Source organism: Pterocles gutturalis, unplaced genomic scaffold (genome assembly GCF_000699245.1).
Source record: "Pterocles gutturalis isolate BGI_N339 unplaced genomic scaffold, ASM69924v1 scaffold3386, whole genome shotgun sequence".
Classification (NCBI taxonomy): domain Eukaryota; kingdom Metazoa; phylum Chordata; class Aves; order Pterocliformes; family Pteroclidae; genus Pterocles; species Pterocles gutturalis.
The window spans coordinates 57890-75693 of record NW_010100076.1 but is presented as its reverse complement, the minus strand read 5'-3'; the positions used below and the strand labels follow the sequence as shown (position 1 = coordinate 75693).

Here is a 17804-nt window from a genome sequence, read left to right as displayed (position 1 = left end):
GATTGCTTGCTGTCTTGCGCTACAGCAAAGTCTGAATAAAATCTGTTCACCTTCTCTAGGAAACAATGGAAAATAAAAGGAAAATTTCACTTTATTTCTGCAAGGATATGTGTGTGTGTATGTGTACATGTGTTCTTCTAGAAGCCAGCCTCCACCTAGTTGAAATCCTGGCAATAAGTCTTTGTAGCTTCAGAAACATGAAGGCTGCTTCCACAAGAGCATCTCTGCAGCTAAGCCTTCCAGATGGCACACTGCAAGACTAGCCCACAAGCTCCAAATCCATACTATCAATATTAATTATGTAGATAAGGCTTTGGACTACTCCCCCCGAGGAGATGATGGAATTTCTAAAGCCTTGACTGACAAACTGAAGCTGCCTCTGGACTTGCTGAACATGCCCATTTGTCAACAAAAAGAAGGCTCATCTCCTGTTTCATTGCTCTGCTTAAAACTTAGCATGGTTCAGCTGGCATTCCCTTACTTTGGAACAGAAAATGCCTCTAGCATCCTGGCTATTTTCTCTGCTTTGCCCGGAAAAATGTGCCAGGCTTAGAGGCATATATACATATTCATGGGGGAAAGGCTGGGCAAAGAAATGTCACAAGGTGCCAGGGCCACACAGGCATGGGAAAGCAATAGTCAGTAATGGTCACTTTACCACAGAGGCAGTTAAGGACACGGTTGCTGCTATTTCATAGTAGGTTGTCCACTCAGAGGTCATCGTTGATGGGTTGAAGTAAAACATTTCTACAACATATTTCCTGAATACCCCAAGGAAAGGTCTGTTCCAGCTCAAAACCACAGCAGTAGGTCCCAAAGGGTAAAGCGTCAGATCCTTTATTCCAGTGGGCACTATAAAACAGAAATTGTGGCCAGTAATGTGTGTGTTATTAGTTGCACTTTGTTTTAAAACAATACCTTTCCTTAACCTTAACCAAGTTCCACCTGCTTTTGGTTTGTTCCTGACTTTAGTTCCCAAGAGCTTCCTTGTCACAAGCAGTCAAATACCATTTTTTTCAGCATTTGTTCTCCAGGTTATTATGTCTACTTTTTCAGAAATTACTACAGGTTACTTGGTGTTGGCTGCTTAGCTTGAGATAAAGTAAAGGGCTTGCTTTTTCATAAATGGAGGGTTCCATTCTACTTTGAAAATCAGGATGTTTAGGAGATATTTCATGTTGCTCAAAAACAAAAGCATCAAAAGCCATAGCACTTTGGAAAATGAAGACTACGAGAAAGAACAGTTTTTATGTTTAGCCCTCCTTCCCTGGGGAACCTCAAGGTGCTGTCATGTATTGCTATTCTTGCCTCACAGATGATGACACTGAGAAAGAAGTCAAGTGATTTGAAAAATGCCACATAAGGGTCAACTTCTGCAACCCTTACTTGTCTGGAAAACAATTCTTCTTCATGACTTAACTGAGGCTACTTAAATAAGTACTTTGCTAACATTTGCAAGGGTTGCAGAGCCCCAGCTATTGCACATCGGGTCAAAGCCAAGACCAGCACCCAGATTACTTCAGCCCATCTTAACACGATTGCCTTTCCCTTCATAAATCATTTACCACATCTTTTCTTTGCTTTCTCTAAAGTGTTTATACTCACTGTGTAAAACTGAGGCTTAGGATAAACATGGGGAGAACTGAGTACTTTTATAAGTGTATTTTACCTTATTACAGTTTCATTCATCATTAACCACCACTAAAAATTTCACAGCTATTTTGCAGTTCTACTATTTTAATATCACATTCAATATCCTGTTATGAAAATAAAAACTCACGCAACTGTTGTTTTACTGCATAAAAACATCCCCTTCATAATAAGAAACCCAGGAGATGTTTTGTTTAGAAACTGATTGCCATTTTGAGTTTAGTAAAAACCTTTTATTGTTGTGAGGACACACAAAAATGGAGAAAATGAAGGAATGTCTTTACTTTAGGAACATACGGTTTTACTTTCTCAAGTGAAAATGGAATTTTGCAGATTTCTGAAGTAACTACGGTGAGAAAGAAAATGAAAAGCATTTGTAAAAATTGTCCAGTGATAGAGATTTTAATAATAATATATATTTTTACTTACTATTTTTTCCTTTACTGAAATATACCACACTCTCTTTTCTGACCCAATCTATGAAAATATATAAGGAGGTTGCCTAGAATAAAAAGGCTCTTACTATATTTACTAGTCCACATATTTGCTTTCATTGAAGGATTCAATTCTTAACAGGTTACCTTTTTTTTTTTTTTTTCTGTTTCACTTTCTTCCCTACATCTCAGAGAGGAAGGAGGATGAAAAATACTGAAGATCTCTAACTTTCAGACACCTGCTCTCCCGCAAGGCAGACTATTTGTCCAGTTACTGACTTAGGTTAAATATTTCTCTGCGAATGTAACTCTATACACTAAATCTCTTTCTCTTTGCTCTTTTTAATACATTTTCTTAAAGTGGTAAGATTAACAAAATAAATTATAAGGAAACTAAAAGATTCTGAATTCTACCCTAAGTGACTCTATTTAGGAGCCTTGTGGAATCCTGAATTAAAGGCACGGGGGCAGCAGCTCTGCCTGTTGGCCATGAAACCACATTCTTGAAAATGTCACTCTCAGTCTCAGGGGGTTCTTCTTATCTTCAAATTTCAAAGCAGAGAAAATCAAGATGCTCCATTACACTCCAGAAATCAAGGCATACACAACTGAAGTTGGTGATGGTCGTGTGGTACTGTAGGAGATACGCCAGCTCTCCTGACTCTTAGCACTGTGGCCTTCAGACTGGGCCACGTCACATCCTTCATAAAGCACATTTGCAACAAATGTCTTAACAGCAGTCCCACACACTTGATGAGACAGTGGGAATGAATCACCCCTAGGAAGTGCCCGCATCTCTCCATGCACCACAGATCCCCTGCAGCTCAGGCTGACTACACCTAAGTGAGGTGACTCCCACCCTAAATGACACAGACCACGAGCAGTGCTAGAGACAATCCTATATTCAGGTGTCCAAGGGTGAAGACAGTTCTTTCCACACTGTGTGTGAATCCTGGCCATAACTGCTCTCTAGTTAGGTTTGGTAATAGCTTAACATTTACATGTGAAATGTCTATCTTCCACTGAAGGAGTATTTCCCCCACCTCAGTTAATGGACTAGATGATACAAGAAAAAAATTCTCAATAAGTGTTCATTACATTTGAAATAACAAACATGACAATTTTGTGTTCCTTCATGGGCTCTAGGATTTAATGAATGTACTACAAATGTTTAAAAACAAAACAAACACATTTCAAACAGTTGATGCAGGTGTTACCAATGGAAAATGTAACAGGATCAGAAGGCGGTCCAACCAATGGTCCTTTCCGTAAGTAAACCACAACTTGATACTGGGCACCAGGAACAAGATTTTCAATGAGGCTGCTGCTTGAATTCACCTATTAGGAGGGGAACACATTGGATATGAAGTATTTACTTGGTTAATTAAAAGAATATTGAGACTGTGTGTAAACTACTCTTGTAGTTCAAAAGGCATGATTCTGAACACGCTGGCATCAGTGGCTAGAACTCCATTCATTAAGCCCAAAATGGCAAAACTGTGAAAGCGATCAGGGCAGACTTGACAAACGATCTGACTCAGGGAATGCACTTGCCTTGCTGCCTAAGTTCAGCTCTCCCACTGTCAAAGTTTATTGAAATATTCAGGCTACATTATTCATATTCAAGCTACATTATTCAGGCTGGAGTATTTAGGCGTTTGCTTCCAATAAAAGTCTGAGGTTTTTTATCGGCCATCTGATTCATCTGCAGCTACGTGAGCGGAAGGCAGCGTTATGAGAAATTTGTCCTCTGAATGCAAGTGTTAAATGACTGCATGCTGAAATCAGAGGGGAATTATTCTCTTTCACCGCCCCTGCACAGCACTACAAAACCTGACTAAGGGACTTTGTGATTTTTCTTTTCAGTTTGAAATATCAGCATTAAAATTTCTGCTGTGGTGCACCAGGTTTCGGTCAGAGCTGCAGGCAGAATGCCTGACCAAGTGATTCCTAGTCTGATACAATATGAAAAGTCTTATCTTCTGAAGAGCCAGCTAACAGTAAATGCACAGAGCAGCTTTGAAGAAAGGACTTCATGCACCTCTTCTAGAACTTCAAGCTGATATTTCCTACTAATTATTTTCTTCACAACCTTTCCAAAGTCTGTATTATCACAGCCACCTTTGCACTGGTGGTTTATTGCAATGCGCATGAATATATCAGTGCCAGCACAGATTTAGTGAGGAACAGAATTTGTCTTTAAGAGCTGCTTTAGAAAGCTAAATCACTTTTAAATCATGCACAATGTTAGAAATTGATAGAACTCTGCACTGAATTTTGCCCTTTTCAGCTTATCAAGGAGAATTCAAACCAACAGCCATTAATAACTCCAGGTATAATAAGCTGATGAAATTTGATTAGAGGTGGTATAAATATTTGTAATGATTGAAAGAAACAAATAACTGTTTTTAGACCTTTCTACTTACTTGCAATAAACACACATTTACTTTTACAGATATCTTGTTTATTCACAGATTAGCTTTAGGACCTTGTTTTTGTGTTTGTAGATTAGTCCTATAGTATTTTAATTATATATGTATATACTTGTGATCTGTGGTTTGTTATCACCTACTGTATTGTTTTGCTTCCTGATTAAATGACTGCACTTCTTAATAAATGGGAAAAAAAACTCAATGAGATTTTAAGCTGATTCTGAAAAACAATTCTAAAATTGTCATTAAAAGACACTTCCAAATGTTTAAGTTCACAGACATTCTTGGAATAAAACTCGAAGTTTGACAAAGATTCATTTCAAAAGACATTTTTAAAGGTTGAAGACTCTATTAACTAACTTGCAGGGCTAATCACAAAGTTGAAGATGAAGATTTACTGGGGGTGTTAGCAGTCACCTTCCATTGCCATGGGAAAGCTGAGGGTGCAGCAGGGCAGCACTGCAGTCATTTGCAGAGTCCTCCACCACGCACATTTAGGGAGCCAGAGAGAAGTTGTAGCACTGCTCAGAAAATGGCCTTATCACCATCTTGGTAAGGTAACTGAGATGTGGGCTAAACCCTCTTTCTGACTAAACCCACATGCTACTGATCCATCATAGCCACAGGATCTGACGTGGCATTGCACTCACTAAGGGTTTCAAGTAACAGAAAACTGCCATGTTTGCGTGTTCAGGATTCTTGATTATTATAAACATGTCCCATACGGCAGCCCTAAAGAACTGTTGTCCATCCAAATCACAGGTGGTATGAATTACTATTTACTTCCCAGTGCTGACATCTTTTTTTTTAATGGAAGAAAAGAAAAGAAAAACTGACTTCTGATCACCTCTAAACTTCCAGAAAGTTTAGAGTTGGGTTCTGTATTCATATGGAAGATATCTAAGAAAGAATTTACGCTAGTTTGATGAGAATCATGCATGTGAGCACTTTGCTTAATACAAATGGATTACAGCATATGCCTAAGTGTTATTATGATATGGCACCGCTTTGACTACTGCCACAAAAATGTCTCAAAGGGTTCAGCATAACTCACAAGCTTGAACAAAGGATTGGCCAGTCAGTCCAACAGAAATACAGTTTAATCACTACTATGGTTTACTGTACACTTTCATTCCTGAATGCTGTGCTCTCCCTCCCACTCTGTATCAGCCGTGTGCCTTTAGATTGCAGAAGGGAGCAGCTACTGCTGTGCTCTGCAGCCCTGAGCCTGACAGAGCCCTTGGGCATGACAGTCCCAAACAGCAGGATGATTAGCAATTTTTTTCCTGTATTTGAAAAGCCTCCAGCTTTTGCCCCTTACCTCAGTGCAATAGTGTTTTTCAAGCCTTTGACTTTCCTTTTGCTTCTGACAGGTCAGAGAGACCACAGACACGATGGTGCTGTTGCTGCCGTTCTCTTGTGATGTTGTCCAGGATGTCAGGGCAGTAGTGGAGCTTAGCACTGTCACAGTCACATGCTGGGGCTTTTCAGTGAGGTCTTCTATCCACTCACCTTTGGGGCCTGGGACATGTTCCAAAATCACATGTGAGCAAGCAGCTCTACACATTTGAGGCACTTATGTTAGAACATCCTTCTCTCATGGGATTATTTACTACTAGTGAAAGAGGCTAGACTGACAGCTGTCCATCTCCACAGCCCTCAGGCAGCAAAGATAGCAGCCCCTGAGAAACAGCCTGTGGCCGGTGCTATTTTACCTGTAGCAGAGCAGACGACGAGAGAAACGTCACTGAAAATTCAGATTGCCATATTCTCTGTTGCTTACCACAAACCACTCAGCAATACCAGATTTGCTCGAACAGTATGTGACATCCAATAATGAACAGATCATTGACAAAATTAAAGGATAAGCACACAAAATTTTTTGCCTCTCTACATACTATTACACCCTCCAAGTGTACTACAGCCTTGAAGCATGAAAATCAAGCTCTCAGGGATTACCACAGTGAAGAATCTTATTCTCCATCAGACTTTTTGAAGCACTTGGTAGAAAACACAGGTTTAAATGTAGATAAAATAACAATTTGGAAACTAACTTCAGCTAGACTTGGCAAAAATTTCAGATTTCATTAAAATGGTCATATTTTCTTGTCACTTTTAAGTGACTCTTGTGACAGCTCTCTCCTTGACATTTCTCCCTCTGTGCAATTCAAATGGTACTTTATGTTTATTGAGAAAATAAAACAAATGCTAGAGCAAAAATTTGGTGCAACATCAGCCTATAAGATTAGACAATCCATATTGCCATCTGGGGTCAACAAACATGTGTAATACAAGCCAGTAATTTGACAGGATGATTCACAGACTGAGCACTACAAGGACAAGATAAGGCTGAAGCTGTGAGAAAAATTTATTCACGACAGCAGACCTACAGCTACTCAGGTAAAAAGAGGAATTTGGTCACTAGATTAGTCTCTGGAGCCAGTGGATGTATGTATAGCTCTTACTCTTCAGAAATTGTTTTGGCATCAGCATTAAGGAAACTGAGCTACTTCACGTCACGGCCCAAAGTTGTAGTCCCCACACAGAGCCTACTTGATCAGACTCATAAAGGGGAACGGAAAAGCAATTTCACCTTAAGAGTACTTGTGTACATCTCAGATTTGGCATACTACCAAAAATACATGTACAATCTATCTAAAATACTAAGAATCTTGCGTTTGAGACAATAAATAACTGCCAAGAATCTTCATCTGTTTCTAAAAGCTTGCAAAACTAACTGAGAAAACCCAAAAACCAAAATGTTCTCATGTGTTACACATAAAATGAAAATATGAATTACATTCCTGTAACATCTTACTACTTTATACCCAATGACATTCAAATTAATCCTTAATCTAGCAATCCGCACGCCTTTGGAATAACATTTTCTCATTTTTCTCAGGTCTCTGTCCCCAGTTAGACTTCATGGAGGACACTGTATTGCATATTGCTTAATGGAAATAAGTCACACCTTGTAAAATGGACTAACATTTGGTACTAACAGCAATGGTACACAATATATTTGATATACTTGTATTCTTATATAGACTTTAATGCTTTCCATATAATGAAGCTGTCTAGTAACTATTCCTAAAGAAAACCAGAAGACAGTGAAATTACAACAGCAGAGACCCTTTTGCTCATGTGCTGTTTCCTCTTTTTTCCTTGTTTTCCAAGGAGCACTGTATCTTTCAACTATAAAGTTGTGAAAAACATAGGAGCAATAGTGGAATCCAATTACATGCAGAAAAACATTAGGACAAATGGAAGCCTAGATAGTTAGTATTTGTAAATGTTATGAGCTACTAAAGATACAGTTTTTGTTAGTAACGTACTTGAGTACATTTCCTTTTAATATGAATATTTCTTCCAGCCTTAGCTACTGTGTTGTTGCAGCATTCACGATTTGGGGGAGCCACTATCCTCCCACATGTAAAATAGTGTAGTGCTGCAAGTATTCCCCTGTTCTCATTGTATGGGTGTTTTGTAGGCTATATCTATTTCATTTTGTAGAAAAAGGTAGAAAGGTGGCCACAGCCATTAGAAGGATAATAATCTGAATTCACCAACACCTGTCTCACTTGCTGATCTAATTGTCAGTCATGATATTAGTTTATATGCAGTAGTGCATTATTACTTTGTCTTTTACTAAATCTTCAGTTAAGAAACCCTGGGTTTCTACAGGGAAATAATAAATTACTTTTTCTCCTCTGAATTTACCAGGCTGAACTATTTCACCTACTGTAATTTGCCCCATGTTCTCTCAGATACCATGTAATTTCATATTTCAGTGTTTAATTGTGCAATTCCCACACTCTCAGTCTGAGATGCCCTTCATCCTTAACGTGGTATATACAGCCTCCAGGAGTAAGGAAGTTAAATATTTTCAAAATTCTCTATAACCACCAATTTAATTCTCAGAATTAAAATCTCTCTTTGAAACATGCAAGAGGGGAACCTGTTTCATTTCTGAATACTTGGCAACCACTCTATCAAATACCTCACCTGCTTTCAGTTCTTAGCTCTGCCAAGACAGCACAATGCAGCCCATCCAGGCAGGATATAATATATAATATATTTGACCTATATTTCCTTCTTTGGCACAGGGAATTACAGAAAACCCGACTCTTCTGATCCTGCAGCAGATGCCATAGCTGCCACAGTGGTCTGTACATTAAAGTTATATTGGTCTGGGAGAAAAAGACAAATTTGTTGAGATACTTACTGATATAAAAGCTAAGTGTTTTTGCTGATTGACTTCCCCGAACTTCACAAGAGCCAGAGGAGCTAAATGTTGTTACAGACAACTTATATTTTCCTGGTTCTTTCAGTTCAGCAACAAATTTGTGAGTGTCCTCACTTACTGTCAAAAATTCCGTGGAGTTCTCTAAATCAGGGGGAAAAGAAGTGTGGATTAATTGAAATTTGAAAGGCTCCAACCACAGAGAAAATGATCTATATCAGAAATGCTAATACTGTTTCTGCTGTGGCATTAAAAGGTATCCAAAAGGACTGGATTTATGTGGGTAGTTTTATTTCTTGCCATCAGCACAAGAGTAGTTAATGACTAAGGTTCCAGTGTAGGTGTAGAGGAACAATAAACCCAGGCCAAATTTTCATTCAGCAATAGAGATGATAAAATAGGGTTACCATGACTGTGCAAGTGAAAAACAGCATGGCATGGAAGAAAAGGAGCTTCCAATTTTCTATCTATTGCCTTCTTATTCTGCAAAAAAAGTATTTGCTCTCAGTGTGGCTTATGAAAACTGCTTGTCAGGAAATAAAATTCATTTGGAGAAAATAGATTTTAAAAGAGAAACTCTTTAAGCAACATGGCTATTTTATCACACCTCCATCACTTGAAAAGTCTCCCCATTCTCCACCTCAGCCTCCTTATGACCTAAGGAGTACATTCATAGATGACCCCTGAGACAACGGTTAATCTGAATGCAGTGCCTTCCAGTTGAGCTCCCCCTGAGAACCTTTCTCAGTGGCAGAGAAAGCTATATGGTGTAATGTACCTTCTTTGTCCAAAATCTCTATCAGCTCGTTTCTCCTTCCTCCCATACCAGAATGGATTTACGATAACTGCAGTGTAAACAGTGCAGCAATATGTACAACAGTATAAATCTTGTTTAACAAAAGAGAATTGCAAACTGTATTTTACCCCTCCTCCTTTATTTTTATGATGCCCAGTCAGAAGTACACATTATTCAACGCAAGAAAGTTCTTGAGAAATATGGGCAATCTAACAAAGCCCACTGAAGCAGAGTACTAGCTAACTAATAATTTGTAGAGGAGACAACCCACCAATGGAATTAGAGAAAAGGGGTATCAAAAGGGTATAAGCCTTTGTTTTACCTTCTCTTTCAATATTGATATGGAAACCATCAAACGCAGTAGGGGGCTTTGGCGGTAACCAGGTCAGCACCATTTGTACAGGAAGGAAGGAAGGGGGTTCTGGCATGAGTTTTCCAGACGTGTTGACTACATTGGCCTCGTAATCACTGGAAACTGCATTGACAAACTCCTCTTCACCCTCTGACGACTCAGCTTCGTTAGACCACCAGTATGGCTGCGACGTGGTTTCGTACTCAGTGTTGTTATAGCGGTAGCTGGGCCAGGCTGCGGATGTGTTTGCTGCTGGAATTTCAGGTGGGCTGTCAGAATAACGGCTAAGTTTTTCTTTCCTTATGATTTCTTGTGGCCCCATGAATGATTCTTCTGCAAAATTCCCACTGTGCTCTTCCCAGTTGTTTCTGTTGATTGGTACAATCTGAACAGAAATGTTTCGAGGTGGGTAAGGAACTAAAAGAGAAGCAAGGGTTAGTCTTTTAAGAGGTTATGCTCTATGTGCCTTTACGATGTGTTAATTCCCCAGAGAAATATTTGCAGAAAAACAATGCATCTAGGAATATTTTGAAATAAAGTGTTCTTGTTAAGATTATCCCTTCTTGTACATATACTCATAGCAGAAGTGACTCCAGTGGGATCAAGATGAGTGTAAATTCACAGAAGAATCACAACTCAAGAATACCAAGAAGAAAAGTGGATGTAAAGTCACAGTAAATCAGACCTTCAGTGCTATTACAGCAACAGGGCTACTCAAATGTGAATTTTTAAGAGTGGATCTTCATTTATTTTATTGTGTCTTCCAGAAAGATCTTGATCATGGAGAAAAATACTTCTGTAGAAATGAAGTGAAAAATACAGGCAAAACTGATACATAGCATAGCTCATATTTAAAAAGTATGACCTTCATGTTGCTGTAGGGTTTTTCATATGCTTTTAGCAGCCACCTTTTCACAAGCATTAAACATCAGTTTAAATTTTAACATTTGTGAAAGCTTGATCTTAAGACTTGAGTCTCCAGAAGACAAAATTCTGGCATACAGAGAAGTTACTTCAAATTATGCCAGGAGGTGAACATACAGCATTTTGTCTGCCTCATGGTAATTGTCTGTCTGCCCTTACACATAAGTGCAGGTAGTCTCTGCAAATAATTTTGACTGCAACCTTTCAAGCCGGCACCTTACAACCCACTAGTTCACTCACCACCCCTGTCCCAGCCACTGCCACTAATACAAAACTAGGCACTACAACCTTGCTGCAACATGCAAAGAATGAGGGATGGGAAGGCAGCAGGAAAGAAAAATGTGATCCTGTTGGTTGCATTGTTATGGTTCAATATCTCGATAGCTATATTTAAGATCCTCAGGACAGAGGATCAGCTGGCATCAGTTGTCTTTGCTCTGTCCAAGGCAATGGACCAAGATCAGTGTATTCATCTGAAGATTTGGCCTTTTGATTTTACCACCGGTTCATTTCACTTTGGACCCTGGGAAATGTCTGTGGTCCAAAAGATTAACAGAAAAGTTTTGGGCATCGTCCCAGGACCAAATTAAATTAGTTCTGGACCCTGAACAAATGCAATTTTCAGCTTTTGCAACATTGCTGTCTTGGAAATTAAAAGTTCATGCTTCAGGGCATAAACTGGCTGCCAAGTGGGGCGACTATGACATTCTTCTCCGTGATAGAAGACTGCACAATGAGGAAGGCTTTCTCCAACAGTTTAGCTATGATTCACTGGGCAAGGAGACAGACCAATATAGATACATCAATAGTAGGCTCAGTAAGGCTATTCCTGTGGCTTAAAAATTAATTTCTAGCACAAGACCTAGGATATCTCATGTGAAGCAGAATTTATTTTCTAAGAAGCAAGCTTTACAACAGAAACACTCATGCAAATTTCCTTTTGCACTGTATTGTACACACAATCCTATGTACTAGCCACAGCATCCTCCTCCCATGCTCCTGACCAGGAGCAGCTCCCAGGACTGCTCCCACCCAGCCCCTCTTCTCTGTGGGATCGATCCCCTCCCCACAGCAGAAAGGAAAGCAGCCATACAGACTTGGAGCAAATGATATGTAATAATTTTCTTCACCTGTTCTGTGCTGTTTGGGCTCATGCTGGACCCCGCTGTATTCCACCAGCGTGCTTTTGTTGAAGGTTGCTTCTGATACCAACTGAAATGTGATGTTACTGTAGCATATACCTGGTAGCCAGTGATTGAAAACTGTTTTACCTTTAAAGAAATCTGCAGAAGTTTTAAAAAGAAAAGAAAGGAAAAAAAGGTGAAATACATCAAATGTTCACTTTCTGATAACGCAACTACATATGCTGAATTGGCAGTGTTCCAGATGTTTAAACACTGCTCAGCCTGGTCTGAGATGTAAAATTCTAATAATTCAGTTTGCCAACATTTTTCCTGGCTGTCAAAGCCACTTTGCTACAAAAAAACCCAAACAAACAAACAAAAAAACTCCACCACACACACACACACAAACCCAGCAAAAAACAAAAAAAACAAAAACAAACAAAAAAAAAAACAAACAAACCAATGACAAAGAAAACCAGCCCAGCACAAGAAACGTGAACTACTCTCCAAAGGAAAGGGAACTGAATCTGGCAACCTGTTCCATGTGACACTGAATATCTCAAAGAGCATCTGACAGTTTCTGCAGACCTTTAACTGCTGCACGCAAAAGCCTCCTTGGTCTTTTGCTGACTGAGGCGTACCATTCAGGGTAGATGCTCAAAGGGCTATTCAGCATGCAACTGAGTGCAAGCTGTGGTACTGAGAGTTGAGCTCACTCGACCATCAGGACACATGTAGGCTGAAGAGAAGTTGCTCAGGGCTATTTGGCTGTGGGAAGGAGTGTGCAAGTTGATTAGTGAATCTCTTAATTCAGGTTGACTTTTTTATTTATCAGCAGCTGCAGCATTACAGCCCCTGAAACTATATATTAGCTGTAGAAGACAAAAATTACTGCTGGTATCCCTTTTGTTCTCTGGAAAAAGGTCACCTATATTTTGTGCTATGATCCAGAATCACCCTTCCTAACTTCTGGCACTTCACAGCATTGAAAATGTGATTTCTAGCCTCAGTCTGTATTGAAGTAAAGAGACTCCAAAATTTTCTGACCTTCTGGAGGTGCGTATCTCCCTCTGCTGACTTTAGAGAGAGATTACAGTGACCAGACTTCTACTTTAGAAGCCTTAGTTCAGTGCCTAAAATTCAATACAGCACCTACTGGATTGCTCAAAGGCATTTTATTGCCACTATGCAATGTTAAACCATTGGGGTTTCAGGGCCCACAGAGTATGCAGTTGCCTTTCTCATCTCCTAGGATGCTTTCCATAGGACACTCCTATTTACATCTCTGAGATAGAGACTATGCTTAAGCTATACTGCAGGGCAAAAAGGAGTTCAGTTACAGACAAATAAAAAAGAAAACAGAATTTGCTCTTGTTAGATTGTTTAGATGGTTAGACTGGTTGTTTAAACTGTTTAGACTGACTGTCTAGATTGTTAGATTGATTGCCCTTGATTATATTAAGAAAATTGAAACACATAATATGCAGCAGGATTTATTAGCTCAGGGACAATACTGAATGCTACAGTAATATACAGTACTATACAGCATAGTACTATTAGCCCTGTGCCAGTGTACAGTGATACAAAACTACCAGGTTTAAATCCTGCACCAGGAATCAGGCATATTGAATGGGTTTCCCAGATCTGAGGCATCCCAGAGCTCTCCTATCGCCTGTTCCCCAAAGAGGAAACCTTGACCAGAGGGAAGAAACTGGGGACTCTTTTAACACTTTCAGCTGACACAGACTGTCATCCAGGGATTCCAACAAACGTATCTAGAAAGCAAAGACTATATCTCTGTTCTTCCTACTGAGTTTTGGGTTTCTTTCCTTCTTCCTTTTCTTTTGTTTTGGATTGTACAGCAGCAGGGAAGATTTAAAAAAAAAAAAAAAAAGTAAAAAGTTTGTTGTTTTTCTTTTTTTTTTTTTTAAAAAAAAAATTAGTGTACATGGTTATTTGGAAGCACTAGAAATTGGGGATCCCTTCCCAGGCTGATTTCAGAACTGACTAAAAAAATCCAGATCACCCAATCTTCCTCTAAAATGCCAAAGAAAGGAAGCATCACTAAAACTACAACGAGAAAAGCAAGTTTAAAACCAAAGTGAACCACCAGCTCAATTTGAAGACCCATACCTTACTTCATGATATAACAGTTATTATATAAAACAGACCCATTACCAGAAAGGTAAATCATTATAACCAATACATGCCAAAACCACACCTAAGACCACTGTTTAAAATACTTCCACCAGAGTTAGCATTAAGTTTTAGTGCAACAGTTTCGTCCTACCTTTGTACAGCATTGTTCGGTAGTCTTTTCCTTCCCAATAGCTTATATTTACCCTGGTAAAAACATTGTACTTCTCTGGGTACTGGATTTCAAACAACACTCCTGTTTCTGGAGATGGTTTGTAATCATAGATAGAAACATTGCTCACAGGAAGGGGTTCTAAAAGATATACAAATAAAAGGAAAGAAAGGAAGAAAGGAGCCGATTAATAGGCAAACTGAGTTCTTGACACATACACAGCACCAAAGAAACAAACAGTTTTGCTAGGTATGGCACAGTCACTCTTAAATCTACCACAGGATATCTGGGGCTGCACAGAGGTCTGGGGCAAAGCTACTTGGGATGTTGTCAAAGCCAAGATTTGTGTGTTCCCCCACAAAACAATTCATGTTCTTGACACTTACACTTTAACAGAAAAATTTCCTTATTTGCCATAAAAAGGTGGAAATAGCAGTTATTATTTAAGCACTCACAGTCATCCCCCCCAGAAAGATTTTCAACTTTAATGTTTGCCCATCATGTAAAAGTACCCAAACAAAAACAACAAAACACTTGAAATTGCTCTTAATTTTGGCATAAATCTGAACTTTCAGGATTTGCTGAGAAGCTTAACAGTTTAACAGCCAAAGGAAGCTACCTGAATGAAGATTTTCTATTTTGATATGTATTCATTTCTTTATTTCATGGGTAATTACACAGTCCTCACTCCTACCATATCTGGGAGGGTCACCATTTTCAACATATTTATTCACACCAAACTTCTACAAGACATAGAAGTAACATTACCATTATTTTACAGATGAAGAACTGTGGTATGGAGTAGTGGTTTACTGGAGGGCACAGGGGAAGCCTGGGTGCAGAAAGGAGGTAAGCATGGAACTGCTGATCTAGCCACCTGGACTCTGAGCCAGGTGGGCTATAAAAGTAAGAAAAACAGCCTGTGTTCTGTGATGTGGCATCTAGACCAGTATAGTTCCACCAGCTAAGGTGTGTCAATTCACTGTAGCTGGGAGTCTGGATTGTTGCTAATAAGAGTCACAGTTTTATTCAGCCTCTTTTATCCAGAAAAACAAACAAACAAACAAACAAACAAAAAAAAACCCCTTTTGATTAATGCTCTCCTCAGCAAGAAACAAATGATAGCAACCCAACTATACATTGGTTAAAAGTCCTGGGAAATATTCAAAACCAAGTTGTAGTGTTAGTTGAAATTTGTAATAGTAACATATTTTCATAGAGGTAGTTAATGCACAACACCCTCAGTAATTACACCTACATCCTTATAAATATTATCGTGTTGGTTTAGTTCCTGCACATTGTAGGAAACAGATTGAAGAATTGAGGTTCTTGATTAGCATGGCCTTGGAGGACGCATTTGAGTTCAAAGTGCTGTTGCAGTAGGCCCTGGAAAAGAACTAAGAAAATAGTTTTCCCCAAAGGGCATACAGTCACAATAGGCAAGAGAAAGAGCAGATGAAAGGGAAGTGTAGTATCAGCTTCAAAAGCGGAATTATCCCACAGAAGGTTTAATATGTTAATCAAAGATGGAAAAGCAAGACTGTAGTGGAAGCGAAAATTAAATCCCAATTATGAGCACAGTATTTTTACCACAATACTAAGTTTCCAGACATGATGAGAAGTGGAGAAGAAAAACTAACAAACAAAAGCCACAGATGCAAACAGAATCTCTTTTCCTCTTAAGAAGAAGTTGTGTTGTAATTTTTAAATTTGTCAAGAGCATGGGAATGAAATGTTGTGGGATTATTATACTATTTCTCATGGCAAAGACACTTCATTAGCTTCAGGTAAATATCACTATATTTGTATGTTAACCACTTACAAATAGAAACTCCCAGTCTCACAGATACCAACAGGCACTTCAGTGATGGGATCCGTGAAAATTTTGCTGACAATTTGTGATAGCCCAGAAATAAATAGGAGTAAAGCAGATCATGAGAAACAAAGCCTACCCTTTTCTTTCTGCTGAGGCTTTTCCCATCACTTATTCTGAAATAAATAGTTGATCTGACTATCCACATGACCAGAGGGTTTATATCGCAGCTCACACAGCACACTATAGTAGTTTAAACGTCAATAACAATCTCTAAATAGCACAACTCCTACATGCAGTCATCTTTCACGTTAGCGGGTGTGCCCTGGGCTATCTCATTCTGCTATCTCATTCACATCTGAGGTTTCCTTATTTCTGAAAGAATTATTGAGACTTTCCTATGTCAGTGATTAAATTACCCCACTTATTCCTTCCTACAACAAATCAAATAAAGGATGGAAGTTATATTCATTTTTAATCCAAATGATTTTTCCTCCTCGTGCTTTGATTTAATTAACCAATAATTGAATTAAGTGGTAATCACCACAGACTCTCTTTTTTGTTGTTATCTTCTGCTTACTATCCTCTCCTTGCTCATGGCTGACGTTAGCAGAGTAGCATGAGTGATATAATGCAATTTAAAGGTTCTTCCATTATCTTACTTCCTTCGGCACCAAATCTTCACATCAAAAGCTATTTGCACACTGTGAAATTAAAAGGACACTCAGCAGATAAAAATCATGTTCTGTTTTTCACTTACTAACTGCTCCTAGGGCTATTAAACTTAAAGAATATGTAAAATGTCACTCTTCACTATCTATTTTTATAATTCAGAGCATAAACAGTCTGATCTCTTCAATTTTACAATTTTCAGTATTTAGGATCCAGTTTCTCAATGAATTCAGTGGTTCTCAAGAAATAACCTAAATAAAGGGTAATCCAATAGTTAAGAAACCCTAGAGCTTTATAAATGCTCTGCACTACACTGACGTCTGAAGTCATATTACAGACAGGACTTAGAGGACATCAGTGTCCCTCTAATAGCACATTTAAGGCACGTGTTCATGTACAATCTCTTTATTTTTAGACTTGCAGATTATATTAGACACACATAGACAAGCTTGCAGGATCAAGACCTAAATTTGCCTTTTTTCTTAGTGTTTCAGAATCTACTGCTCCTATAGCAACTGCTTTCCCATTATATCTGTTTATGGGAAACTTAACTTCTATGTATCTCTGGGACTCTGCAGCATTTTGTATTTAGCACATAGCTTGCATTATAGAAACATCAAGATAGCATAATTAATGCTGCTAACATCTTCTTCAAATGCCCTGGAAACTTCTGGGTACTAAATCCTCCATTAATGCATTCAGTCTGTGCCAGACACATGAACATTTGCTATTGGGGGGAGGGGGAGCACAGTAAAAATAAGTACCATCTTCCAGTCCAAAATGATTTGGTTTTAATATTCATAGATCAGGTCACTCTGCAGATTCAATTAATGTAATTGTTTACTATGGTAGGTTAGATGTAGTATTACATGCGGGCAGTTGAAATAGGACTGAGATCAACTCTCTTGCGTCTCACACTCAAACTCAAATTAATCATGATTTACCTTCATATCGTGACATTTATTAAAAAGAAGCCCCATTAGTGAAGTGACCTAATTCCCATGGGTAATCCCCTTTATTCACATAAAGAAGTTGTGAACTACATAACTTTCCCCC

General features: G+C 38.8%; 1 protein-coding gene across 1 annotated transcript in view; it reads right to left on the bottom strand.

Moving 5' to 3' along the window:
* Positions 1-614: 614 nt before the first annotated feature.
* The window catches only part of LOC104465212 (receptor-type tyrosine-protein phosphatase O-like), a 22412-nt gene continuing 5222 nt past the window's right edge, over positions 615-17804 (bottom strand). The window contains exons 2-8 of the mRNA XM_010078171.1: positions 14246-14404; positions 11962-12114; positions 9878-10324; positions 8742-8903; positions 5838-6037; positions 3302-3422; positions 615-852 (exon numbers count right to left, since the gene is read on the bottom strand). Coding sequence (XP_010076473.1) covers positions 650-852; positions 3302-3422; positions 5838-6037; positions 8742-8903; positions 9878-10324; positions 11962-12114; positions 14246-14404 — 1445 coding nt within the window. The 3' untranslated portion in view covers positions 615-649. The remainder of the gene's footprint in view (positions 853-3301; positions 3423-5837; positions 6038-8741; positions 8904-9877; positions 10325-11961; positions 12115-14245; positions 14405-17804) is intronic.